The sequence below is a fragment of the Drosophila montana genome, unplaced genomic scaffold (assembly GCF_035044405.1).
Source record: "Drosophila montana isolate Dmon_TW-CO22-7 unplaced genomic scaffold, ASM3504440v1 contig_3848_1, whole genome shotgun sequence".
In the NCBI taxonomy this organism is placed as follows: Eukaryota; Metazoa; Arthropoda; class Insecta; order Diptera; family Drosophilidae; genus Drosophila; species Drosophila montana.
In genome coordinates, this window is record NW_026998720.1 from 2,969,236 (window position 1) to 2,995,743 (window position 26,508).

Below are 26,508 nucleotides of genomic sequence, written 5' to 3' on the forward strand. Positions count from 1 at the left end.
GAAAAAAAAATACAATATATATACATAAAAAAGTAAAAATGGAGTAATGCCCGTTAACTTAGAATACTACGAGCATCAAATTTCGCGTTTAACAAGAAAATGGTTGCTATCTCGAGCCAATTATAGACGTGTCGTGCTTAAGCTAGTGAAACTTTCGTATAAACATACAAACAAATGACTTTTTACACAAAACTAACTGTGAATTGCAACTTCTATTTAGAAACCTAAAATTATTATATATATAAATTTCCAGCAAAAGCAAATGTAACAACTACAAGACTCAATTGTGTTTGAATACCAACCGAATATTTAGCCGTCACTTTGATTAATTAAAATTCTTTTTAAAGACTTTAATTGTAATTAATTTTATGCAAAAGCCCACGACCTAAACTCGATTTAAGTTTATTGTTTATTGGCCTTTATTTTTTTCATTAAATAATTGTTAACTCGTTATACGTTCTGTCTATGTTACAAAAATAGCGACTTTACCTCCCTTTAACTCGCATAGTTTGCAGTTGTAAATAAGTAACAAAACTTAAAAAAAAAATACTAAGATAATTGATGTACGTACTAATGTTTAATGACATATATATATATATATATATATATACGTATATGCATGTGTTTATGTATATCTAGTATTAATCTTATGCGCTGCAATACATATTTTTTTTGTAAAAGTTTAAGCCTAAATTAATTTTTGTCAATTTGCACTAAACGCAAATGCATAAAAGTACACAAATTTAATTAAAATTCTACTTTTACTTCTGTTTTCGGATGTAGAAATAAATAGTTTCGGTTAGTTATAGATAGTAAGGACAGCATTAAAAAGATCTTATTTACGTTATGTGTGATATAAAGATAAAAAACCAATCAAAAAAAAATATAAAAAACTATTTTTAAAATCCCAATAAAAAGAAGTATTATACCATAAGCATGTTTAATTTTATTTAGAAAAGTCTATAATTTGAAAATGAGCTTTCTAAACGCTTTAACAAAGGGTTTTCTTAGTTCTGTGAATTTAAAGACGCATTTGTGTGAAAAATGAACATACATATGTAAACTTATGTATTCATTTTCTTTAAAAATGTATATGGAACTTATTGACTTCTAAGGAATAGGATAATAACATAATGATATACTTTCTTTCCCTTTATACCAACAGGGTTTTGACTGTATATCTTTGGCACGTCGAATATTGAATACCCTTGTAGACATTAACCTAACGGTTTTTCAGATATGTTGGAATAGTGGGGCTCTTAAACGGGAGAGTATGATACAAAATATTTTTCCTATATAATATAGAAGTACGATCTTGATAATTAATAGTTATTGCCTGAGTTTTTCATACAAGAACCTAATTTTCTGGACCGTTCCAATTTCCAACATATGAACTGCCGGAAACAGAATGACGGATCTATAAAATTTTATAACGATAGCTCTGAAACTGATGGGCTAGTTTGCATGGAAACAGATAGACGTACAAACACTATATCATACTATATTACCGTTGATGCTGATCTATAGTATATATACTGTATGGGGTCGGAGATGTCTCCTGTGTGTTACACATTTCATGAAAAAGTTATAATAACATACAACAGTATAAAAAATCCATACGAAAAAAACCGCTATTTTCAACACTCAACTCAATTGTACAAAATATGGCAACGCCCAAACAAGCCGCGCACAATATTAGTGCAATTTAAAACGATAATTATCGAAAAGCAGTCGATAAGAAATTGCTGATAGCAAACATGGCGTCGTCGCCAATTTCTGGATGATTTTGTTGTTAAAGCGAACGGAGAAAATTTTGCAATAAATTGTGTGAAATGTGAAATATTTTGAGTGCAATCAATCAGCGCGCATTGTAGCAACAAGCAGCAGAGCAAGGCAGGCTAAAGAGATGGCTGCGGCTGCTGCAGCAGTGCCAGCTGCAAACACAACTGCGACAACAACACCTGCAAATGCACCTGCAATCGCGTCAAGCGCTAGCGCGGCGCAATTTCGTGAAATACATAAGAATACGTGGTTGAAACGACTGACGGCCGATGGCAAAAAGTTAACCGTAGGTCCCAAGGTAAATAGTTTAACAATTTATCTTGCAGGTAGATAACTAACTAGACTTGCAGAAATCAGAGTGCAGCTGGGTGGTATTTTGCGTACACGATGACACCGAAGCACTGCTAGAGGGCTATGCAGAGCCACGGCAGGCGGCAGCCCATATGCCTGAATGGGCCGTATCGCTGCGGGACACGCTGCACATATCACACGCCCTCATACCCAATTCCCATGAGTTTGAATTTGTTGTAACGCTCAGCAATGAGGTGTTGCGCTTTCATGCCGTTTCATGGTAAGTTGCGCTCAACGCTCAACTGCAATTGCGTTAACAATATTTTATTGGCCTACCGCAGGGAGATTATGCAAGAATGGGTGGAAACGTTGCGAGCCAAGCTGCGCGAAATGAAAATTCTATCGCCGCGTGAAAACCTATACACAAAGTTACCTGAAGTGCGCGCTCCATTGCTGCCCACACGCGATCCAACATCACCGTTGCCTGCACCACCACCAGTACCGGCGGCCATAGTGCCAGGCGTGGAGCGCATTCCGGCTCATCAGCATCAATCGGCAGCCGCCAATGAGCAGATATCCCGAGCCGCACCCACAGTGGCGCCGCCACCAGTCATAGAAGCTGTCGCAACAACAACAACAGCAGCAGTGCCGCCGCCACCGCCGCCCCCAACAACGGCCATGTCTAATACCTTAACACAACATTTGCTCAATATGCTCTCGGATCCGATAAGCACGTACAGCGAACAAATTAACGAAACAGCGACGACAGCTGTCGCCGAGGAACAGGAGGACGCTCAACAGCCCCATGCAATTGCAACTGAACTGCCAAGCGAAACTGCAACTGATTTAAATCTGTCCGATGATGAGTTTCTAACGCCCATACTACGCAATGGCGTACGCGTGGATGTTGCTGCTGCATCTGCGCAACGCATATCAGCGGGTAAGTGCTCGTGCTCAATCATAGCTCAGCATCAACGATAACAATATTTCCAAAACACTCTTTGTTACAGATCAAATCTTAAATTTTGACCAAATGCTTCAATGCGAACGTTTAATACCCAGGTAAATGTGGAAAACTCATTACAACCCCTCAGCTAGCTCATCGTGGCGTTCTTGCAAGAACATGAGCACCGCCCGCACTGAATGCTCGTCGCCTTTGTAGCTGTCCAGAAAGAGTTTTCGCAGCATCATCAGATAGCGCATGCCCGCTAAAGACAGCTCTTCCACCCGCGTTGCCTCCAGCATTTTGAGCACCTTTTTGTAGCGTTTGCTCACCTTGGCACGCATTTCCTCGTATGCCCTGCCGACCTGATATTGTATTGATAAGCGCGTATAATAGTCCATGTGGGCGTGCAGTAATCGTTCCAACTGCTTATCCAGCTGCTCGAAATGCTCCCGATCATGTTCATCTTCACACAGAACAGAGAAAAGCGTCACAAAATAATGTATCGGCTCCGCGAAAGTTGGTTCGACAAACAGTTTCAGGGCCGTTACAGCTGAACAGGCAAAAATATGCTTCATATAACCAATCTCCTTACAATACATATTATTATGATTGCGCAGCGCCTCGGCTTTGGCATAAAAGTTCTGGCGACATTCCAGCAAACTCTCTTTCTCCAACTGCAACACCTGCAGCTCATCAGAAATTGCTGCATTTTGCTCCGCCAACAGCAAATTGGCATTCTCCAGACGTTGCAGCACGTTCTCTCTGCAGCTAATGCCTGAGGAATGTATACTGATAGGCGAACTATACTCTATGCTGCAGAAACTATCGCAGTCATCATCATCATCAACACTACCCCTTGTATGCTGCAATGCAATGCTCATCTGATGCAGCGTCCTCAGATCCCGGTGGCAGCTGCGCGCATCGGTGAATGGATAGCTCAGTGTGTTCTGATCGTTGAGCTGCTTGTGCAACAACAGCAGCATACAGTTGCGAGCAAACTTCTCCTCGGGCGTGGCATGCTGAAAGATCTTGAACCAACGTGCGCATGTGGACATAATAACATTATTGCGGGGCAACTTTTCCACTATTTGCGTCACGCTGCCCACCTGCTTGACGAATAGCTCGTCCAGCTTTTCATCTGTTAAAGCAAATTGCTCAGTCATTTTAAAAAATATATTATAGGTATAGTTTCGGACTGACTTTCGGCAACTGTAACGTAAGCCTGACTAAGTCTTTTTAGTAGATATTTGTTGAACCCAGCATTCTGTAAGCTTAATGTTTGAAAGATGTATTCTTTTATTTGCTGCTAACTCGCAGCAATTTGAGGGTGTATGGATTAAGGTTTCATTATTCATATTAATATATCCTTTTATATGAGCGAAATTCTATAAATATCGCACTATTATACCATATAAGTTTATGAGATAAGTCGAACAAGAAATGAGTTTTTATATAGAAAAATGTACGATTTCTCAAATATACATATGCTAAAATCAGCAATTACGAGCTTTACAATTCGCCTATGAGATCTTCAAAACCGTAAGCTTCAAGAGTAATACATCTTCTTGCTGAAGATAGACGTTTTCTTAAATTAATATCTATAAGTATCCAATATCCAACCCCACGCTGGGGACTTGAATCCGACGCCTTCTTAATGATTGAACTAGTCAAATAACTTTTCTACCAAGAACAATTTAGAAAGCTTCTTTTTTCTTTTAATTTAAGGCTTACTAATTATATATTTATCTTAAAAATGATTTATTTCTTTTCCTCTTTAGACCCCAAACATCACGTTCCATGTCAGCAGGCGCCGCTGACAAGTCCAAGAAGCCGCAACGCAAATCCCCGCAGCCCAAACTACAAGCGGCAGCGACTAACTCATCCGCAGTCGAGGAGAATGGGGATAACAATATAACGATTATACAAGTGTCCAACACAACAAATACTACTACTACGACCGAGGCGCAACCGCCCGTATTGCCGCCCAAAAACAAGATAATTGCGGATATATTTCGTTTTCCTGAGATCAATGTAAAAGCCAAAACGAAAACGCAGCAGCAGCTACAGCAACAACAAAAACCACAAAACGATTATAAAAGCAACGTACAAATTATTCCGTCCAATTCAAATACGATACAGGTGCTGAGCCAGCCGAGCAGCAGCAGCTGCAGCAATCCCTATACCATACCATTAAACCAGAATGCTTCCAATACGCCAACTCCAAATGCTTCCACGGCAGCAAATGCTAATGCCAATACCACAATGGTTCAAGTGATGGCCGATGGCGAGACAATTGCACCGGCACCAAAGCCCACGGCTACCACTGTGGCGGTCTACGGCACCTGCTATCCGACAGCCAGCGATCCGCTAACGCCTAAGATGTCCAAGAAGATCATACTCAGCGCCAACAGCTCGGGTGTTACGCACATACGCATTAACAATGAGCAGGCGGTGGACTCAAATGTGATTAGCGGCAATGTGCACTACGAGAAGGTTTTCCTATCGTCGAGTATTCCCATCAGCAGCTGCAGCAGTAGCCCCAGCATAGCCGTGCGGGAGCAACGCCCCACGAGTAGCCAAGTAGCCCAGGCCACAGTCCAAACCCCAAGCAATGCTGTTGTCAGCGCGGAAAACAGTCCCGCATTGCCACGTCGTGGACTTGCAATTGCCTCGCCCACGCCGAACGGTGAGCGTGCTAGGCCACAACTAACGCGCGGCCTGACTGAGCTGGTCATTAGCTCACGACCCAGTCGACGTGATTTCCACTACCTAAAGCTACTCAATACGCCGCTCAAAACGAAAACAACTGCAACAGCCTCCAGGACCAATGCAAACAATAATATTGAGCAGGTTGCTGCTCACTGTACGTCCAGCGCCAGCAATGCGACAAGGGATCAAACTAGCCATGTTGCCGCCAGCACCAACACGGACAGCATCGAGCAGCGCAGGCGCAGCTCCTCCACATCTGATGCGCAGGCGCCGCTACAACGTGGCGCCTCAGTCGCCGCACCCACGCAGTCAAGCAGTCAGCGTGGCGCCAACAACAATGAGTTTGTGCCTGGACGCAGTGCAGCAGCAACGGCTGCTTTTCGCATGCAATCTCCGCCACAGGCAACGGCACAGTCGAACAGCAGCAATAAGCGATTGACGCTGCGCGAACAGCAAGTCATGCAGCTGCGCCGTGAGATCATGCATCCGGGTGGTGTGCGTCTGAATCTGCGACGCAAGGACTGCGTTGGCTCCATTGCCTGGGTGGATGCCTTCGGGGGCGTCTGGTAAGTAGATTACATGGCGTCAAAAGGAAAGTAAACTATAAATTTGTTTTCGAATCATTTTCAGGATTGCCGGCTGGAAGCAAAAGGAACATCCGGTGCTCTACAATGCCCTGCACATTGGCGATCAGCTGCTCTCCATTGCGGGCGTTAGCATTAGCAGCGCCGCCGAGGCCAACAAAATAATACGCAATACCAACACGTTATTTGTGAGTATTTATAGTGCGAATATGCACCAGCTAGCAGTTGATTAACTGCAAACACGCCCAACCTTAAAATACTTATATTTACTGTAGCAATTACTTATAGCCTGTTACGTAATTCTTAACATTTTTACTTATATTCTAGTAGTGGACGTGCATTTTTGTAAATTTATGAAATCTGTGTCGTTTTTTGGACGTGCGTACTTACCCACATATTAGATTTTCAGCCAATTGTGGGGCATTTCCTAAATCTAAAAGCTTAAACGGCGCTTTAAGTCGGTTAACCATATCCATAAATCTTATTTTAAAAATTTTTTACAAGATTATATTAGGCACTGTCCTTATATCTCAAAAGATAGTATTTTTCACTAAAAAGGCGAGAGTAATTATTCGGTTCAAACTTTTTATTGTAGGTCGAAGTGCTGCTGCGTCGCATACCCTTTGGTCGTGCCTATGCCATACGCCGAGATCGCGACGGTCAGTGCTTGGGACTTATACGTGATGGCAATACCTCAACCATAGTGGATGTGGTACCCAACAGCTTGGCGGCAAGGCATGGATTACCGCCCAAGGTGACTTGCATACAAGTGTTCAATAATTTCTTAATGATAATTTTATTAATTAACTTTTTGCAGGCTCAGTCATGCGATGGCAGCACGCTGACTTTTTGGATACTCACGGAAATTAACGGTCGACCGTTAAATCTGTTCTTCAAGGATTTAGAAATACGCGATCGCCTAAATTCGGTGGGCAGGGATATATCGATATTGGTGCAACCGTCGGATTTGATAACCAAATTGAAGAAGCAACTGAAATCGTTGCGCGGCTACAAGGATTATCTAGTACAGTAAAATGTCGGCTACAGCCTCACTTCAAAAGTGGTCGGTTTAAAATAAGTACATATATATATATATATAGGGAGATATATAGCTGTGTAGAAACTCGAAACTGTTATACTATGTTATATGTGTATATTTTTGTATAACACTGGGCCAGATAACCATTCCATTTTCCACATTAAAATGCATGTTTACTTAAGCTAACGAAATGCTATATAGTCATCTTTTATATGTAGAGTTACTTTGTACTAAAATATATATACAAGCGAGCATGGACGGAAATGCATATACATATATTTTTGCAAATTTTGTATAAGTAGTTTATATAGAAAACTATATAAAGCGGTCACTTTGAGAATATACACGTCAAATTTGTTTGAATATTATAGAAACGAAATTATGAAAATTTACAAAACAAAAAATGTAAACAATCACAAGTATTTATGCTAATTCGAATATTTTTCAAACATTTTATATTCGTAAATTGAATTGAATATACACATACCATATACACACGCGTATTATACAAAACTGTGCAACTTAGTATCCTTATGCAATATTAGAGTGCCTCTGATTTTGTTTGATATTTTTTAATATGTGTTTTTTAATCGATTTGTTTTTGATGGCAAAAATAAAAACATCTATGTAACTTTAAGATGTGATAAACTGAGTACTCAAATTTAGGCAATTTTTAAAAAGATATATTTGTAAATGCTTTTTAATTTGTTTTATACATATATACCCATGTAATTTTTGTGTTAATATTTTGTCAGTATACAATTATTACATTATTAAAACAAACAAGTATAATATATTATTATGTAACATCATTGCAAAGAGTTCATTAAAGCAATTCCATATACATAAAACTACTCGCAGACTGTATTGCGTTTGGCCTCATTTACATTCTGCTTCCAGATGCGAAAATTATATACGTTGCTATCCAAAGTGGAGTAAATGAAGATGGGCATCGAATTGGTCATGACCCAAATATTGCCATCCTCATCGATCTACAAGAAAAAAAATTTATAATTCATAATAGATATGTAAATTAAGATATGTATTCTGACCGTTAAATCGCTGGGATAGATCATAGTTTGTTCATTTGATGCCACGGTACCATGGTTTGCCGCCGAGAACGGCTGATTTGTGTTCCAACAGCCCACTCCATTCGTTTGTATTTCAGCATAGAAAATAACACCGGTCTTCCGATCGTAATCATGCATTGTGGATTGCTTATTTTGACCACGGCTGCCCAGCAAACGGAAATCGTTGCCATGCTCGGAACGCGCCGCATTTGACTCCAGCTGTAGCACACGATTCGAGACGACAAACTCATTGTTGCTGGCCATCGCATGGAAGTAGACATCGCGACTGCCATCCGGTTGCTGTGCACCCATTGTAGTGGAAAAGATACCATCATCCCAGCGGAAAGACTGACCGCCTATATTCAAATCACCGGCCACAGGATCAAAGTTGAAGTAGTTGTGCGCAAAGGACCATATGCGATCTGTCGCCAGGCTATAAACGTACAGACGGCTATTGACCAGATCTGGGATATAGGCATAAGCCTGATCACACTCCTCAGCCGTTTCGATATCAATGGTCAGGCTGGCCAGACCACGACCCGTCTCAACAATGCTTTCCGGTATGTCAAAGCGTTTGATTAGGCGATCAGTTTTAAGGTCTACTATCCAAATACTAGGCCGCCTAATTTGCTGCCGATTATCTGGTTAATGCGAAGAGCACAATTAAATATACGTTGGTTAAATTTAAATTCGATCTAGTCTCACTTGGATACTCCAGCATGCCAGTGTCAATGAACCATAATCTCTGGCAAGCATCCACCGTGGTGCGATAAACGGAGACCAAATTCTGCGCACTCTTATTAAACTGATTCAGTTCAAAGTTGGGATACGCGTAGAGCTTGGGACTGCTCTGTGTGCTATCACGTCGCATGTCTATAAAATTCAAGGTCGAAGGTATGCCCACACGTCGTCTGGGCATGGTGACAAATAGGCGTCCTCGAAAATGTGTCGCGCCCATTGGCACATTATTGTAGGGTATGTATGGAGCGGTATCGCCATTATTGAAATCGCTGCGCGCGTTAAGCCCCTCGGGTATATCACGCGAGGTAAACACCTCACGTTTTGCTCGCACAGGTCTCTCCCGACCATAACGACCTGGGAACACGACTGGCCCTGGTGGGAAAAACACCTCAAAATGAACATCAATACTACAAAATGTTGAAAAAACTTGCATTGAATGTGCTCATTAAGTTTTTTAGATAGTTTGTTTAATAAAATAGAATAGCCGTTTCTATAGAAACTCTGGCTGTGTATATTTGAACTGTTGAACTCCCAGCTTATGCTGATAAAGACACATGAATTGTATGTTGATTTACCTGACGGAACCGGGCGTCGACCGGGTTGACCATCGCCGCGATTGTAGTAATCCATTTGTTTCCATTTGAAGACCTCTATCATGCCATCTCCCTGCACAAAGGTTGGCACGAGCCACAATTGTACGCAAAGCAGAAGCAACGCTCTTGACATCGTTTTTTTTATTCTGATCTCGCGTAATTTCAATCTAAGTATAAGCCGGAATTCGAGCTTTCCGTGCCAACGTCTAAGCGACAACTGAGTAAAGCGCTGGAAGCAGCAGTGTTTGGTGCTTTGAAATCAAACTGGGAGCATCGCAAACAATTGATAAGGCATCATTGGTTGAGAATTGTGCACACAAGCCGGAAACCTGTTTTCTCATTTGCTGCATAAAAATAAAAATATAGGCAACTTGATTCGACATTTAATCGTGCCAAAATACAGTTAGGTGGCTGAAGTGCAGCGGGGTACTTAACTTATTTCAATATTTATTTTAGTCATATTTCCGGTTTTATTCGACAAACTTTGAACGTTGAGTTAGAGAGTTAAAAAAAAACATTTAGTTTAGCTATTCTTAGGGTATAGCAAATAAACTTATTTTGTTTCTTAAGGACTCATTAAGAAGAGAAAGTCAGGTTAGGTTGAATATAACACATACATTTGTAATAAGATTTTAATTTATATATTTAATAGTTCAAAAGGGCATATATTTCTTTAATTTGGTGGTTAAGAAATACATTTCATTGAAATGGCAGCCACCGGGGATTAACATAAGCGCTCCCAGGCCCATAACAACTTTTATTGCATATCTTTAGGCAGCAAATAATTGTGAATTTTATAAATATATGTATGTATGTATGTCCCGTAAATCGTGCAGAAGACCAATTATCCTCTATGTGTAAGTGATAACACAACATAATAATTAATAAGTGTAGACGCTTAAAGCCCCGATAAAAACATCTTTATCAACATAGAGATTGACAAAAATGGTCTATAACACACACTACACATTATGTATTCCATTATATTACGTATTTCAACCTAACAGGATTTAAAATATAATATTACATACATTACATTACATGGAATGATATATTTATATGTATATTTATATGCAATTTTATTTTGTAACGTATATTTCGCATTCAATGTCTCCACCTGCTTATACCAATACTAGTCTATCGATAATACACCAATTGTGTATGTATATCGTCGACCACTATTTGTCTGATCGACCACAGTGCAACGCTGAGCCAATACAAACACGCTCACGTATATACACACACACACACACACACACTGTCAAGGCAGAAAATTGCAATTGCACCGAACGGACGACGAGCGAAACAAAAACGAAAAATCCCAAACATTTCACTTGTTAAATAAATCTATATACTTAACTGCACAGCAGTCGAATTAGGCTAAAAGCGCTTCAAGGTAATCGTATCAAATTGTCGAACGCCAAGAAACGCGCACAGCTCGTTGAAGGCGCGCGCGTTTGGGAAAAAACGCGTTGCGTTCTTTTCATTTTGCTGTATGTGAGAGACTTCTTCGACACAACACACACATAAATACACACAAACACACACTCGCCAGCAACAGCAACGAAAACGACGGTCGGTTGGTCGGTCGGTCGAGACGAGGCGAGTGAAAGTGTCTCCACCACGGAAGTGCATCTGTGATTTGTATAATAATGCGTCGCACATACTCAAATTTTTGTTACGCGAAAAGCCATGGCTACGTTTTGGCCTAATTGACGTAGTGGCTCAATGTTAAAGAGTGTGACCAAAAATAAATACAAATAAAATATATAAAATATACAAATTTCTAAAATCAAATAAACATGGCTGAACAAGTGGAAAAGGCATTGACGTACATCAAGACAATGCCTGTCACCACAACGTTACAGGTGCCAGACGCAGCAGATGCAGCAGCAGCAACAACTTGCATAAATTGTTGCAGCAACGAGGACGACGGCAGTCCCAGTTGCAGTGGCAGCAGCAGCGGCAGCTCCAAGCCGAAGGGTGCCAAGGCCAAAATCCGTACCAGCAGCATCGATGCGAATGTAGTGGCTGCCGCCGAGGCTGTTGTCAACGGTGAACTGGACGCCGCCTCTTGCTATCATGTGAGCATGAAAATGTCCATTGATGCGGCCACCCCGCGCATTTGTGGCGACACCATGCCGCTGAAATGTGATGCATTGGCGGCAATGCGAGAGGCGCTCAGCGCCAACAAGCCATTGCCCCTCCAATCGAAGCAGGCAGGTAACAAAGCCAGCCAGCCCCCACCACCTTGTCAGCTGCTGGAGCGTCTCAATTTTCCCGAGGGCAACATTATAAATACGCTGCACACGATACTGGCGCTGCCGCCGTTCGATCCGTACGCGCCAGCGCCAAAATCGGATGTAGTATACAAGGAAGTTGTTACGCTAATGCAATGGAGCCTGCGCGAGGACAATGTCATTGAGATGGAGCTAAGCGATAAGTTGCTCCACGAATGCAAGCCCAAAAGCAATGATCCAAACGAGGAAAGGCGCTCATATTTGGTATGTGCAGCAGAGTCCCATTAAATTGTGTACACAAGTTAATTAATTTTTCGCACATGCAGATGGCTATTGAGAATATGCGTTTATTCTCAGAGGATCCAAAGATCAATCCATTGCGCAGTGCCGACGGACATCATCGTGCAATTACGGTGTGCTTCTATTGCCTTGAAACTGTCATGCTGAAGCCTAATCCATTGCAGCTTTATTTTCAGAATCTTGCCTTGATATTTGTTAAACATTGTAAGGAAGAGTTCTTTACATTTTGTTCCTGCAAGGAATGTCTCGAATATCGCGAAACAATTATGGCCATTATGATGGATCAATTTAAGGCTGCCCACATGGTCGTCATGCTGCTCGATGTGCTTATTAAGGCATACAGCCCCATGTTGAAGTTAGTTGGCAACATTCCTTTCAATAAATAAATAACATACTCTCATTGTATATTTCTATTTTAGAAATGATGCTGCCTATAACAAATTTGAGAAGCTATTGGAGTCCAATAAGCAAATCTATTGGATTACAAGCGGTTTTCTCTACGATAAAAATGCCGAATATCTTGATTTTATTGATGATACTGCGATCTCTGATAATATGATATTAGTGCTATTCAGCGCCATGTAAGTTGATCTAATTGTTTGTACTACCTTCTATATATATCAAATTATCAAATATACATTCCTACTTTACTTGCAGACTGATGGCCAATAATCCGATGCTGCTGCTACAAATACTCGCCTATAATGTTGAGTGCATTGTTAAGGCATTTTCCGAGGGCATGATCGAAATTGCTCAAAATGTGCAGGAGAACGAGAAGATATCTGCCGAAAAGATGCTCACATGTAGGTTGCACACAGTTTAATGGAAATGAGTGATCAAAATATTGTAGCGGGCTTTTGACTATTATACTAATTTTAAATTTGAGACCCTTAGGGTCATAAAATGTATGCCAAGGACAACTTCCTTTCTAATACTCTTGTAAAGAGTATAACTATTTTTTACAAAATGTGCAACGCTTTGAATGATTTATCTCCAACACCATAGGGTATTCTAATTTTTAACCAGCCTAGGCGATGGTTTCATGTCCATTTAATTCTAGGCTATCGGGTAGTGGTAAATGTATTCCAATTTAGTTTTATCATAGGTTCAAATTTTTATGGTGAGAAGTTAACATGTTGGGATCTGCCAGTTCAAACCACTATATTACATAGCTGTCATAAAAATTGTCAATTGAAACCTTAGTTTTTTTTGTATAAAATATTAATTTGTTGTTGGTTTGTTTGTTAGTTTTTTTTTTTAGATATCCTAAGCACACTTAACAAATACAAATTAAATGACGCTCCTTGCATTTTGACTAAAACTTATAAACATTAGATTACTGTATCAAATATCTTAAGTTATATAAACAATGACGTTTTAAGATCAGATTACCCAATCATGCATTGCTATTTAATCTGAACAACCCGTACATAACTATTATTTGTTGGCATTTCTCAAACATTTGGATTTCGATTAATTCTGTATTATAACCAACTTAATTTATTTCCATTTAGATTTATTGGACGGCTACTCCGATTTGAACTGCATCTCACAGAAGATTTCACTTAGCCTGTTCGCTTTTGAGAACGATTTTCTGCGCAAGTTCAAGCTCTCCTGGGTGCTATTGTGTCAGCGACTCTTTCAGCAACATGTGTTCAATCCGCTGGGCGACACCATGCTCGCATGCATATTATCGCTGAAGGAGGGCGAGGGCTCATCTCAGACAACGGCGCTGATCAAACGATATATGCTGTTCGATGAGCATATGCACTCCATTGAGCGCCGCTGGACGGACATTTGGATGGAGCTAAACAAGTTCAACTTGTCGCCGACGGAGCACGATCGTCGCATGGGCCTGCTCGATGTGTATAACATATTCGATAAGGTCGTTATGGATGCCACATCCTTCTCGCTGCCGGATATCAGTGATGATGAGTTCATAGATTTTCAGCGTATTGTTGATCGTCAGCTGGCTTGGAAGAATATAATGGCATTCACCAAGCTCAAATGGCCCGACGGTTTTTACGATCCGCCAAATAAGCTGGTGCACGAGGACCTATGCAAGAAGTGTAATGCAATGCTGGAACACCATAACGAGTGAGTGATTCATCGATAGAACTGCAGCTCTTTCAACTATTAACAAACATTCTATTTTGTTTCAAGGAACTGCAAATGCATCACTTGCTCCATTGCTGGTACACCTCTAATGCCGCGACAAGCCGGCCATTGTGCCAAGTGCACAACACTCGGCATTGTTGAGAAAGACGCCAAGCTGATGAAATCGAAAATCTTGAGCACCTGTACGAGCGATGAGGCCAAACATAATGTGGCTGCTAGCACAAGCGCCGCAGCTGCGGCAGCAGCCGCACAACAGCGTCGCAGCAGCGATCAGCCGCCCGAAGCAGCTGCAGCTATCTGTAGACCTGGGGATGAGCCGAGTGGTGTGACGTTGCGGCGTCAGGAGATGGATACCGCATTGCGCACCACATATCACGTGGCATGGGCTGTGTTTCAGCATCTGGCCACGCGTAAACGCTATCGCTATGATAGCATCGAGCCGCAGTTCTTTTGCGGCGAAAACTGCCGAGTCTCCGCTTGCCAGCTGGCACGCAAGATCCTTGCCAATGAACTGTCGCCGCCACTGACCAAGCATCTATTGCGATGCTTCCAGCCGTTATCGTTTTCGCGTGAGGAGCTGCGCACCACGTTGCCATCGTTGATGTTCTTCAATCGCAAGCTGGCACCTAGTCCCGCGGAACTGCAGGAGCTCAAGAATCAGCACTATGTCTACAAGACCTACTGGACCTTTGTGCTGTCGATCTATGCCAATTTCTTTGTCAAGTTCAATTCCTCGGCTACCGACTTTAAGCATCTGGAGCTGCTAAAGGGTGATTTGCGCTTGCGCCCGAACAGCGTCGTCGGTGACAAGGACGATGGACGCTTCGAGCAGTTTTTGGCGCAGGTCATTGGGTATGTTACAATTCTTAAAATCGGTCTGCTACATATGACAAATTATTAATTTTATTATTTAACATTTCAGCTACTCACCTTTCAAGATTACGGACGAGTAAGTTTGATTTTCCCTAATTTTTTCTACAGGATATACTAATTTTGTGTCCATATGCCTAACGCATTAAAGATTACATCTGCAACAATGTAGGGCTTAAAAATTCCTGATGTGCATCAACAGCTCTATGCATATTAGTTTCTTAGGGACTGTCGAATCAGTCAGAAGCTAAGATAGAGCCAGCTATCTTTAAATAGGATGTTGTCATATATTGTTTTGTTTTTTTTTAAAATTTAGTTTCTGTATTTTTAAAGGTATATAAAACATTAAAACATGGACACATCAGACTATATCATGCATCACCCATATAAACAACTGGTCAAGCATTAGAGTGTTTGTAAGAAACTTTTTTTTTTTATAATAATAACTTATTACTTGATGACATAGCCCGGTGTCGCCCGAAATGTTTGTGTAGTTCGCGCCAACAGACAGTACAAAGTCGCTCAAATTACCGCCAGGGCTTTTCTTTATTTCTATGTGAATAACAACAACAAACAAATTTAAACATTACAAATTGCTGATTTGAACCGGAGGATAAATTTTCTTAATCGCCGCCTTAGTGCTCACTTTTGAACCAAAAGGATGCTTCGCTAATCAATTAGTCTTCCAGCAACAACAATCTATGTTATATACGAAGATTACCTCCCTAAATTTTAGAAAACATGTAAACAGTCCATTTTTTTAGAACATCTATACCAAACATACCAATCTTAAAAAATTTTTGGCAGCTCTTCCCAGTTCATTTTGTTTTTTTTTTATATATATCAAATTTCTATTAGGTGTAACGTGTATATGTGTGATAACATTCGTGAGAGCTGCGCTTCAGTGATGCTCTATAATGACAACTAAATACCATTTTAAGTTTAAAACAAATCTTGCAATCAAAGGAGCTTCTGTTAAAAGTGCCAATCTACAAAAATTAGTCAATTGTCAGTCTGTTTCAGGCAATTATACACTTGTGATTAATCTATTGCCTTGAATGCAATACACCTCGATATCGCATGATAGTTTTTATTAATATTAAGTGGTTTTTCCTTTGCCCAGCTTCACACTCGGCGACGCCAACATCGAGAAAATGCAATTTGGCGTGGATCATCTGATGAAGCTGCATGACTCGCAAATGATGTAGGTAGCTCATGAATCAAAACTTAAGCACTTTAAATTATTTTTCGCCTTTCTTGTGCAGCAAACGTGGTAAGCCGGATAGCACCACAAGTCTGGCAAACAAGTCAAAGATAAACGAAACGACGCAGACGGGCGCCGGCAACGACCCGAACAACTCCAAGAAATGCAAGGAAAAGATGCGTAAATGTGAGCAGCTCTAATATAATATCTAGAAACAACTTTAGCTATCATTATTTTGTTTTGCGCAGGCTGTGCTGACTACGCGGACATTGGGGAGCCCTGCAAGGAGAACCACTCGAAAAAGCGTGTCAAGAAGGAGTGCAATCATGCGCGATTCAACGAGACGCGCGATCGCTTACGTAAGAAACTCACACAGATTGTCAATGATCGGAAGAGCAAGTGTGGCCAGGAAGCGTCGGCGGTGGCCAAACCACAGGTGCCAAAGGTGCAAGCCGTCGAGCCAGCTGCAACTAAAAGGCCGGATCCAGTGACCACACAGCAGCCGCCCACACTCAAGGTGGTTGCCTCGGCGCAGGTGCAAGCCGCCACACGTAAGATGCCCGCCGCAGCAGCGGCAGCGGCTGCTGCTGCCGCCGCGGCGGCTCTCAACGAAATTGGCGAGAATATTGAGGATGGCGATAATAGTCTGCTCTGTTTGGACAGTCTCTGTAAGAGCATACAGATGCACACGGATGCCACGGCTAGCGGCAGTGGCAGCAGCAGCGCTGGCAGCTTACCCGCCGACCTGAGCAATTACAGCAAAGAGGAAATGATGCAGGATTTTGCCGAATTTCTGGGCAGCTATACACGCGAACAGGACCAAAAGCGCTGGATCAATGAGACGCTAAATTTCATTGAGGGCAAGCCGCAACAGCCGCAAACGACAAATCCCAAGAAGGCAGCCAAAAAAGCTAAGCAAAAGCAGCGCAAGGAGGAGGAAAAACGCATCAAGGAGCTGGAGGATTTGCGCGGTCAGTTCCTCGATATCTATTTCAAGGAATTCATTGACAAATATGAAATGAAAACCTTAACGGCTGCTGGCGGCCGCAAACGCGAAAAGAAACGCATTGCCGAACTGGAGGCCAACATTAAGAATCTGCAGCGTGCCAAGGCCAAAGTGGAAACAATTATCTTGGAGCTAATTGCAACTGTTAAGCAGGCGAACAGCGAATTTAAATTCTCCTATCTGCCCACCAAGGAGCAGCAATTAGCCAAGCTGGCTCAGCTAGACGAGATTTTAAAGGGTGGTCTTGTGAGCACAACAATGAATCCATTGCCACCACCAGCAGCCGCTGCTGCCTCAGCGGCGCATTACCCCAATTTTATCAGCTCAGCCGCCTACTTTCCACCTCACATTGGGGCATCGCACACACCCGTGTGCTATGCCCCACCTCATTCGCAACAGCAGCAGCAGCAACACTTGCCGCGTGATGTGATCGCCGCCATGGCGGCCAATGCCATAACCGCTGATCCATCCAAGCGCATCGTCACCATACGTCGCGTGCAGCTGCCGCACGCTGGCGGCGAGCAGCAGGTGACCGTTGTGGCGAAGGGCAGCTCACCGGATGAGGACAAGCTGCTCTATACCTTTGTCAATGGTCATATGGTGGCCTCTGCTCTCCAGCCAATGACAAGGAACCCAGCGCCGGTTGCGCCAGCTGCGGCGTCAATGCCAGAGAAGAGCGCTAAGGCCAAGAAAAAGGAGGCTAAACGGGCAGCGGCAGCGGCAGCAGCAGCAGCCAATGCGGCCGCCGCTGCTGCTGCTGAACTGGAGGCAAAATCAAAGAATAAAAAACCAAACAAAAAGGCAGCGCCAACAGCAATCGCATCCAGTTCTAGCTCCGGCAGCAGCAGCTCCAAGTCGCAGACGCCGCAAAGCAGCGCCGTTAACACGCGCGAGAACTCTGTGTGCAGCATTAAGCCCAAGACAACGGTCAATAAGAAGACGGCGACCAAGAATGCCAACAAAAATGTGGTCGAAGTGCCGCCGCCCAAACAAATGCCAGTGCAGGCACAGCCCGAGACGGCGCCGGCGCCGGAGTCTGTTAAAAGACACAAGCGCCTAAAGCCACGTCTGGATCAGGGTCAGTTGGATAACAATCCGTTCAAATCTTTGCATGTGCAGGACTCTTCGGATGGTGAGTGGGAAACAGGCAGCGAAACGGAACAGTATGTGGAGCCGCCAGTGGTTGCGCCGCCACAGCCAGTGAAAACACAAGTCAAGGTAGCCATTGCGCCCAAGCCAGCGGCAGCTATGCCAAATTCCAAGCAAAAGCAGGCGGCGCCTATCAAGAAGCCTAAAGCTGAGGCACCGCCGCCGCGAGCGCAGGCACCTCAGCAGCAGCTGCAGCAGCCAAACAAATCGACGACAGCGCCAGCCGCTAATCAGCGCAAGCCAACGTCCCAGCAGCAGCAGCAGCAACCGCCGCCGGCGCAAGCTAAGCATCAAAGCCAGCGTGCGTCCGAGTCGCATCTAAATGGCAGCACGCGCAAGTCTAAGTCCAGTCATGGACAAGGACTGACGCAGGCAGCGGACAGAAGCGGCCAAGCGGTCAATGGGCATCGTGTGTCGCAATCCCGTGGCGGTCGAGGCAGTGGACGCTCCAAGCCAACAAATGGCAGCCAGCAGTCACAGCAGCATGTGAACAGCAATAGCACCTGCTCCTCGAACGCCGCGGAGGGCGGCGGGCAGAGTTCGAAGCGTTCGCAGCGCGGCAAGCGCGGACATCGTGGTCAGAAACAGGGTAAAATCTATTACAACTCGCTGAAGATGGCCAGCACTAATTCAAATCTCAATCCGAATCTGATTGCTTTTCCAGAGGATCTCTCGGGCATACCCCATAACATGGGCTATTTTAATCCCAACGAAGTTGCCATACCACCGCCGCTGCCACCGCATGCCGGCAGCTATGCCAGCACGCTGGCCCAACAAATGCAGCATCTGCGCATCGGCAGCGGTTCTTCCAGCAAGCAGCAGCAACAACAGCAGGCCAATTGCAGCATCATGGATCAGTTAAACCGCGGTGTACAGGTGGAGCATCTTTCACTGCCGCCGGGCATAACGCTAACCAAGGTGGATCCGGCCAAAAGCGAACAATTGCGCCAAAAGAGCGAGTCCATACGGAAGCTATCCAAGCCGCTGTCTGAGCAACAGCAGCAGCACCACTCGCTGCAGCAACAGCAGCATCAGCATCAGCATCAGGCACATCTCATGGGCGGCTACTATGCCGGCAATGCGGCGGGCATGGATACCGCCGGTGGCGTCATAATGGTGGAGGCCAATCCGCGCTTGAATCGCTCCAACTGCCAGCCGCTAAATGTGGCGCCCAATGGCAATAACAATGTGGCAGCTGCAGCTGCTGCCGCCACTGCCAGCGGTAAATCTTCGCGCCGACGTCGTCGCAACCGTGGCAAGTCGGGCGGCAATGGTGCGGGCGGTGGCACCGCCAATCTTGGCAACAAGCAGCAGCGTGCTGGGAACTTAGACAACCAGCAGACACAGCAGCACACGCTCAGCACAGCGCCCATTATGGAGGCGAGCGCCGGTGGTAGCATCATAACGCTTCGCAACCCCATGTTCCATCAGGGCGTCAACAATGGGCCCGTGCCGGGTGCCATGTTGCCCAATCTGAATCCCATTCCGCCAGGTACAGGAACACAATGCCCATGCTCATGGTTGAATATATAATGTTTTTGTATTTTCAGTTCGGGCTTATGGCGCGGGTCTGCCAATTGCCGCACCGATACCCATGGATCAACCGGCCGCGATTATTAAAAATGAGAACGGCATGTTCACCATACGCAACCCGGCGCTGCATCAGGCTGTCACCAATGGCCTGGCCATGGGTGGTTATCGTCAGTTCGGCAGCAATGTCAACTACTATACGCCACAGGAGGCGGTGGCCGAGGCGGCGCGTGCTACACAGCAGAAGCTATCGTCGCCGCCATTGGTTGTCACACCCAGCAGCAGCGGCGGCGGCAACGCTCAAGCTCAAAATCCAGCAACAGCTCCAGCTGCGCCCACCAATTTCTCATACTTTTCCAGTGGCTCAGCCAGTGGCGGCAGCAGCAGCAACAGCAGCAGTGGCGGCGGTGGCGGCATTGTCGACACGCACAACAATATCAGTATTAGCTGCACAAACGTTTCCCTGGGCAGTCCTGGTCGTCTGGTGGGTGATGCGGCCGTCATTGCCCGTCCAAAGCAGACGCAGAAATGTTTGTCCGCCATAGGCAGCGAGCTGAAGCAGAAGACCAAAGACAACAACTCGTCCGCGTCGAGCCACTGGTCCAGCTTTGGGCAGCCAACAGCATCGGAGTTTGGTGCCGGTCCAGCGGGCTCCACGCTCCAGGAGAAATACCAACAATCGAGCTATTACAATGGCTTTGAGGTGTTCCCCTCGTCTGTGGCAGCTGGAGGCGCCGGGCCTGGTGCTCCTGGTGATTGTCACATGCATCATAATTGTGGCGATGATTCGCCGCCGCCAACCATCACCGGTTTCAATTCCTATCTTGAGGGCATACCAAACACTGGCGTCATACGCTATGACGATGCGGCGTTCCTCAAGAATTTGATACCGGGTCAGCATCTCAACAACGAGGTGCGTTCCTGCGAGCCACTCTGGCCAAGTCAAACGAATATGTTCCGAAAGGATCATTTGCCATTTGAAAAACTATCGCCAACATATTTCTCTTTCTATTCGTCTTAAATGAAGTTCTTCAGATCAAACACGATATATGTATATATATATATGTATTTGATGGGTTTCTTGCTGTGCTATATAAGGTTCAGAGTCTATTGAGTTTCATCACAGATTTATATGCATCAAAAATATTTTGGTGTAATACAATATTTGAGAGCATTTTAAGAACTCTGATTGTTTATATTTTATTTAGTTCATCTACTTTTTTATAACAATCAAATTGTGAAAATTAAGACAAAAATATTTAAAATATTCAGTTCAATTATATTAATTAGTGAAGTTTAAAAATCATATAGAAAACTTTTGAAAATTCGGATTTTGTTTTTACCAGTTTTTGATATTTTTAATTCTAATTGGAATGTAGAGACAGAACCTAGCTAATGAGAATGTGAGATTTGAGAAATACTACAATATTTTATACATATCAACAACATGTTTCAGGTTATAAAATTGCTCGGTAACTTGCGTTCCTTTCTATTAGTCTGAATACTGATCATAATCCCCGAGCGACTTCACATTTCTCCCGATTTCGATTGTTTGCAGTTCTGATAAGAGTTTTCATGCAACTGATCAAAAATAAGCCGAGGCATAAAAATGTATTACAAAATTGTGGAACATAAAATGTTTGCCAGTTTTTCTCCATTCTGACTGGAATCTAAAATAATCTAGACATATTGCGATTAATTTGTTTCGATGCGACTTCGATAAATCTTTCGTTAATTTGTATACTCTTTCTCACAGGTCTCCATACACAACATATCGGAGTCCAACTTCACGCGCAACAACACATCCCCATCGCCGCATCACGTGGAGATAACAACCGTGTTTGGCAATCGCACGTGCTCCACAAATGCCTACGAGCAGCAGCAGTCATCGCAGGCTAGCGCGTGCAACAGCTACTGCGACAATGTGGCCGCCGATTTTGGTAGTGGTAAGTCCCATATTGAATCCTGTCTCAGTTACACACATTATTCATGTGCACCTTATGCTCTGCAGACTCCAGCCACCTGTTTGTGCAAGGTAATATGCTGACACGTTTACCACAACCGTCCGCGGCGGCGGCGGCACAGGATCCCTTTGGCTATGACTTTGAGCCGGCGCCCGGCTCAAAGCCCGCCAGCGTAGGCAGCGATCTGAATGAATTCTTGCGTCGCAGTCCGCACAGCCAGCGCACGTCACCCTACAGTCACGACGAGAATGTGGCACTCGAGGCATTTGTGCAGAACATGAGCGCCCTTCAAATAGCCAGCGCCGCGGCTAGCGATGCGGAACAGTGCGCCCGTCTAAATGGAGCAGCAGCCGCTGCCGGAGATGCGGCCGTAGCAGATGCAACAGCGGGTGGCGGTGGAGTTAGTGGTACTTGGTGGTAAAGTGGCAATGACCATGACAACTGTTGCTTCAATGTCAACAATACAAACACACACACACACATCCTTCACATACATCCGCGCGCCCGTGTTGGCCAACATAACGCAAACATTTCATTGATAAGGCGAAAACAAAAAATACCCTATGAAATCATTTAAAATGGCTTAGATGTCAATTTCGATGTTTCAGAAAGCAAAAAATACAAATAAAAGCAAATTAAATTAAATGGAACTCGATTTTCGGCTTTATTCTTCATACAATTTGCTGCTAAAAATTAGAATTATAAAACTTGAATTTCAGCTACAAAATCCAACGCAACTTAATAAGCCTAGAGAAAATACTTTTTGTTTTCATTGTGTTTAATTCTCAAAGATGAGCGAACCGGAGGCGTAGCTAACGCTGGAATCCTCCATTTCCAGGCACTGGCTGCTCTGCGCGTACTTGAGAAATTTAAAGCTCATATTTTTAAAGCCCTGATCCTGCAGGGCTTTAATAGCGCCTAGCATAACGCCAATGGGATGACGTCCGCATATCGTATTATTATATTTTCGCAAATACTCTGTAAAGGCCGTCGGACTAAGCTTCTCGATGATGTCCATACCCTGCTTGTCCAGCTTCTCGATGCACTTGTGTATGGGACCGCAGGAGCGATCATAGTATGTGTAACTGAAACGTTGGCCCCAATGGCAAAAATCGGAAGATATCACAAATAGATTCGTTGGATCCATAAAATAGTTGGCCAACAGGCTGCCATACTGTGCCTCCTGCTCGGGATTCAGTGAACCGACAAGTATAGGCACAATGGTGAACTGGTCCTTAAAGCTGTTAGTGTTTGAAAGAAAACATATAAAATTAATTTAAAATTGCATTTTATATTTTAATGAGCAGTTGCTACTTACTCCTCCATTACTTTGGCTATGTAAGGCAAATGCATTTCTATGGAGTGCTCATCCTCGTCCGTTTTCATGTCCATCCAGGAGAACTGACCCGTCTTTTCCAGCTCGGCATTGACTGCAATTGTTGTTAATACAATGTATTAAATAATAATAACATAAATAAAAGTACTTTCAGATCTCGCACCTTGCGTATCAATTTTGAGATCATATAATGGTGTCCTATACTTTTTCGCCACCGATAGGGCACAGCCGCGTAGTCGCACATGATGCGATGGACCCAATATGAATATGCGTTTACTGCAGAAATCAAGAAAGGCATCAGCTCAGTGGCATATGCATTCTGTCTGGCTGAGATTCCACTTACACAACAACGGGGCTCACTTGGCGATAGGCAAATGCACCGCAGGCACCACAATAAGCATAGCCGGCATGTCTAAAAAATTAAGTAATGTATACATAAAACTAAGATGCCAATTCAGTTAGTAGATCTGACTTACGGTGCAATAATGGCACGCGCCGGTCCATGCGACAAGTCCGCAGCACCCAGCCAGCGATCCAATTGCCTGGAGAGATCCGAGGCTGCAAAATATAATAAATAAAGGTAGACTCATTACGTATATTACGTATATTAAATCTTTTTAATGGCTCAGCAGTATCGTTAGGCAAGAGTAATTTTTCGATTGGCCTAGGGAAATTCATTAGGGATGTATCGAAAATTAAACGATCTATTTTAATCTAAAGTAATCTTTTATTTATTCAACCGTTTCTCACCATGAAGACTAAAGCTAGGAAATTTTGAAAAAATCGAGGATTCTTTTTTCTCTGCTTACGATGACATTTAAAACTAGGAGAATTTTTCGGGAAGTTGTGGAATTTTGGAAAATTCGACCACAGTTTTGTTTAGCTAGGGATATATGGAAAATTCATCAATCAATTTATATATGTGAGCATTACAGTTTAAGCTAGGGTACTTCATTTTAGAAGATTTGGGGAAATTTAAGATCTGTTTTTAGTGAGGTTCAAAAATCATTCGATTTATCATCATTCAACATAAGGATTAAAGCTACGGATTTTGGTTAGGCCAGTATAAGTATATAAGTCTCTTTTCTTCTTTTTAGTTTTTTTTCGGCGGTGATTTTAATTTAAATGTGTATCAAAGCGGAAATTGGTTTCAATTAAGATATTATGTTAATATATTAAAAAGAAATTTGCTCGAGTACTTTGAATTAACACTCAGGGGATATTAAATGGGTATGCATATTGTAACTCAGTAACCCCGGGGTTGCCTAGAAACAAAACAAACAAGTTTCCTTGTATACATATTTCAAATTTCAGTTTTGATTAAACTGCGATAACAATATACACGAAAATCATTATATTAAATTATATTCATATTATATTGTACTCAAATTTAAGTTGCTCGCAAATATGGATAAAGGTAAACAAAGCGATGAGTTATTACTTCGTATACGAAATGAGCTGACAGCCATTCTGGAGGAAAAGTGAGTACCATATATAAGATATATATGTATTACAAATAGATCAATCTTTATGTTGATTCCAGTAATAGCAACGATCCGAAGCGCAGGATTTCATACGAGGATCTCATGAAACCTACGCCGATTCCCTGTTTGGAGCCTAGCAAAAACAAAAAGAAAAAGACTTCGAGTAAATCGCAAATATATCACAATCCCCAATCACATCGCCAGTCAATTGGTGGCAAATCGATTACCATGAACCCATCGAATGCACGCCTGAGCGCTGGCCAGAAACCCTCTAGCGAAGAGTTGTCCTCATCATCATCGATTGGTACATCGAGTGCTACATCGTTTCGAGACATGCTGCCCAGCTTGGACCACAGTTTGACTGCGGAGTTTCTGGAGTCTCAGAGTGCTAAGTCCATAGATGAGGATATGCAGAAAATGCAGCTGGAATTGGGCAAAAGCTATGAATTGTTTCAGGGCATTGGTGAGAAATTTGAAGCAATCAATTTTGGTGGTCTCAAGTCACGCATACGCAACTTAAATTTAAATAATATGCCAAGTGATCTCGGCAAAATCACAACTAACGAGCTACAGAAAATGTTCGAGTCCAGGTTTGTCCAGAACCGTTTGGACAAGTTAACCGCAAATGTAGCAGACGATTTTCGCCGTCATCCCGGCGAATTTGGCGATATACCCGAATTGAGCAAATTCTTCCAGGCCTGCGCACAACTGGAGCACGGTCTGGACACCCTTAAGCAACAGCGTAAGCGCACCAACGAGCTGGAGAAGCGTATGTGTTGGGCCACTGAGATCGCGTACGATCGCATGGAGGAAATTCGCAATTCAGTGGGCGACAAGCCGGAAACTAATTTCTAAGCGGATTTCACATTTTAACAAGAAGATTGCTCATAGTAAAAATATATATCTATACAGAACGTAAAGCTTGTAATTACTGGGATAAATATATCTTGGGAAGAAAATATATTCTACCGATAGTTTGTATGGCAGCTAAATAATATATTAATTCGATCCACCCGACTTCGATTAATGGACTGCCTGCAAAAAGCATGCGAAGCTATGCCAAATTTCTATCAAATATAAAATGATAATTGAAAGATTACAAAAAGAAAATCTTTCCATTTGTTGCATCTAATATACTAGGCCACAAAATGTAGTCTAAAGCCTACAAAAGTGGGCTTGGAAGATAATACCAAAACTTATTTGATTTTTGTATCATTTTGTAAATCCATTCAATCCAGTCTCTTATAACCTATGCGACTCATCCAATTTTTTCTATTATATTGCTTGAAGAACAAAAGGGTCAAAGACATCGATATAAAATAATTTGTTTTGTTACCGGAATCTGTGTACCAGCTTCCTGCGTGCGTTGCTCTCCTGGCGGACATGTTGATTTTGTTGCTGTGCGTAAAATAAGCCTTCGAAAATAATTTTAGATAAGCCAAATTAATTAAATTTCCACGCCCGCACTTGTCTTTGTGCCTCTTCGTTTTATGCAAAAGTGACGGAACACAAATACAAATGCAATGTGCATTCTTTGGCATCGAAACCAAGT

General features: G+C 43.1%; 6 protein-coding genes and 1 long non-coding RNA gene across 8 annotated transcripts; 3 read left to right on the forward strand and 4 right to left on the reverse strand.

Moving 5' to 3' along the window:
• The first annotated feature begins 1,729 nt into the window (after positions 1-1,729).
• LOC135438398 (uncharacterized) lies at positions 1,730-7,547 on the forward strand. Its single transcript, XM_064696706.1, has 8 exons — positions 1,730-2,080; positions 2,133-2,353; positions 2,415-3,013; positions 3,084-3,135; positions 4,798-6,294; positions 6,359-6,500; positions 6,908-7,066; positions 7,130-7,547. Exons 1-8 carry the CDS (start codon positions 1,907-1,909, stop codon positions 7,343-7,345), a joined length of 3,060 nt encoding a protein of 1,019 aa, XP_064552776.1. The 5' UTR covers positions 1,730-1,906; the 3' UTR covers positions 7,346-7,547.
• On the reverse strand, positions 3,074-4,247 carry LOC135438408 (uncharacterized). Its single transcript, XM_064696731.1, has one exon. The coding sequence runs from the start codon at positions 4,180-4,182 to the stop codon at positions 3,154-3,156; it is 1,029 nt and encodes a 342-aa protein (XP_064552801.1). The 5' UTR covers positions 4,183-4,247; the 3' UTR covers positions 3,074-3,153.
• A 465-nt stretch (positions 7,548-8,012) lies between the features above and the next one.
• On the reverse strand, positions 8,013-9,978 carry LOC135438403 (L-dopachrome tautomerase yellow-f2-like). Its single transcript, XM_064696724.1, has 4 exons — positions 9,738-9,978; positions 9,127-9,534; positions 8,404-9,062; positions 8,013-8,343 (listed from the first exon to the last, which is right to left on the reverse strand). Exons 1-4 carry the CDS (start codon positions 9,886-9,888, stop codon positions 8,203-8,205), a joined length of 1,359 nt encoding a protein of 452 aa, XP_064552794.1. The 5' UTR covers positions 9,889-9,978; the 3' UTR covers positions 8,013-8,202.
• A 1,022-nt stretch (positions 9,979-11,000) lies between these two features.
• LOC135438396 (uncharacterized) lies at positions 11,001-22,786 on the forward strand. 2 transcript variants are annotated; one of them, XM_064696702.1, is made up of 15 exons: positions 11,001-12,259; positions 12,322-12,408; positions 12,460-12,650; positions 12,715-12,876; positions 12,953-13,098; positions 13,810-14,392; positions 14,459-15,265; positions 15,336-15,362; positions 16,407-16,487; positions 16,549-16,673; positions 16,736-19,231; positions 19,307-20,134; positions 20,193-21,085; positions 21,929-22,118; positions 22,184-22,786. In XM_064696702.1, exons 1-15 carry the CDS (start codon positions 11,558-11,560, stop codon positions 22,555-22,557), a joined length of 7,692 nt encoding a protein of 2,563 aa, XP_064552772.1. In that variant the 5' UTR covers positions 11,001-11,557; the 3' UTR covers positions 22,558-22,786. The 2 variants fall into 2 exon arrangements, with proteins under 2 accessions (XP_064552772.1, XP_064552773.1); XM_064696703.1 differs by having other exon boundaries at positions 12,472-12,650.
• Positions 15,811-16,191, reverse strand: LOC135438414 (uncharacterized). Its single transcript, XR_010437878.1, has 2 exons — positions 16,068-16,191; positions 15,811-16,008 (listed from the first exon to the last, which is right to left on the reverse strand). It is a non-coding gene; the product is annotated as an uncharacterized LOC135438414 (long non-coding RNA).
• On the reverse strand, positions 22,777-26,473 carry LOC135438407 (protein MEMO1). The gene is made up of 6 exons (XM_064696730.1): positions 26,293-26,473; positions 23,949-24,030; positions 23,816-23,884; positions 23,636-23,748; positions 23,455-23,566; positions 22,777-23,377 (listed from the first exon to the last, which is right to left on the reverse strand). Exons 1-6 carry the CDS (start codon positions 26,339-26,341, stop codon positions 22,915-22,917), a joined length of 888 nt encoding a protein of 295 aa, XP_064552800.1. The 5' UTR covers positions 26,342-26,473; the 3' UTR covers positions 22,777-22,914.
• On the forward strand, positions 24,772-25,919 carry LOC135438410 (uncharacterized). Its single transcript, XM_064696732.1, has 2 exons — positions 24,772-24,953; positions 25,016-25,919. The coding sequence occupies exons 1-2, from the start codon at positions 24,880-24,882 to the stop codon at positions 25,809-25,811; spliced, it is 870 nt and encodes a 289-aa protein (XP_064552802.1). The 5' UTR covers positions 24,772-24,879; the 3' UTR covers positions 25,812-25,919.
• Positions 26,474-26,508: the final 35 nt, after the last annotated feature.

Excerpts from the sequence above, each read along its gene's own strand:
- LOC135438408 (XM_064696731.1), bottom strand. The coding sequence starts at position 4,182 with ATGACTGAGCAATTTGCTTTAACAGATGAAAAGCTGGACGAGCTATTC.
- LOC135438407 (XM_064696730.1), bottom strand. The coding sequence starts at position 26,341 with ATGTCCGCCAGGAGAGCAACGCACGCAGGAAGCTGGTACACAGATTCC. Across the intron at positions 23,885-23,948 it reads GCGCGTGCCATTATTGCACC|ACATGCCGGCTATGCTTATT; the intron begins GTAAGTCAGATC and ends TTAATTTTTTAG. Across the intron at positions 23,378-23,454 it reads ATAGCCAAAGTAATGGAGGA|CTTTAAGGACCAGTTCACCA; the intron begins GTAAGTAGCAAC and ends AAACACTAACAG.
- LOC135438396 (XM_064696702.1), top strand. The coding sequence starts at position 11,558 with ATGGCTGAACAAGTGGAAAAGGCATTGACGTACATCAAGACAATGCCT. Across the intron at positions 12,409-12,459 it reads GACATCATCGTGCAATTACG|CTTTATTTTCAGAATCTTGC; the intron begins GTGTGCTTCTAT and ends AATCCATTGCAG. Across the intron at positions 12,877-12,952 it reads TTAGTGCTATTCAGCGCCAT|ACTGATGGCCAATAATCCGA; the intron begins GTAAGTTGATCT and ends CTTTACTTGCAG.
- LOC135438398 (XM_064696706.1), top strand. The coding sequence starts at position 1,907 with ATGGCTGCGGCTGCTGCAGCAGTGCCAGCTGCAAACACAACTGCGACA. Across the intron at positions 3,014-3,083 it reads TGCGCAACGCATATCAGCGG|ATCAAATCTTAAATTTTGAC; the intron begins GTAAGTGCTCGT and ends TCTTTGTTACAG. Across the intron at positions 7,067-7,129 it reads GGCATGGATTACCGCCCAAG|GCTCAGTCATGCGATGGCAG; the intron begins GTGACTTGCATA and ends AACTTTTTGCAG.
- LOC135438403 (XM_064696724.1), bottom strand. The coding sequence starts at position 9,888 with ATGTCAAGAGCGTTGCTTCTGCTTTGCGTACAATTGTGGCTCGTGCCA. Across the intron at positions 9,063-9,126 it reads TGGCATGCTGGAGTATCCAA|ATAATCGGCAGCAAATTAGG; the intron begins GTGAGACTAGAT and ends CGCATTAACCAG. Across the intron at positions 8,344-8,403 it reads TCTATCCCAGCGATTTAACG|ATCGATGAGGATGGCAATAT; the intron begins GTCAGAATACAT and ends TTTTTCTTGTAG.
- LOC135438410 (XM_064696732.1), top strand. The coding sequence starts at position 24,880 with ATGGATAAAGGTAAACAAAGCGATGAGTTATTACTTCGTATACGAAAT. Across the intron at positions 24,954-25,015 it reads ACAGCCATTCTGGAGGAAAA|TAATAGCAACGATCCGAAGC; the intron begins GTGAGTACCATA and ends TGTTGATTCCAG.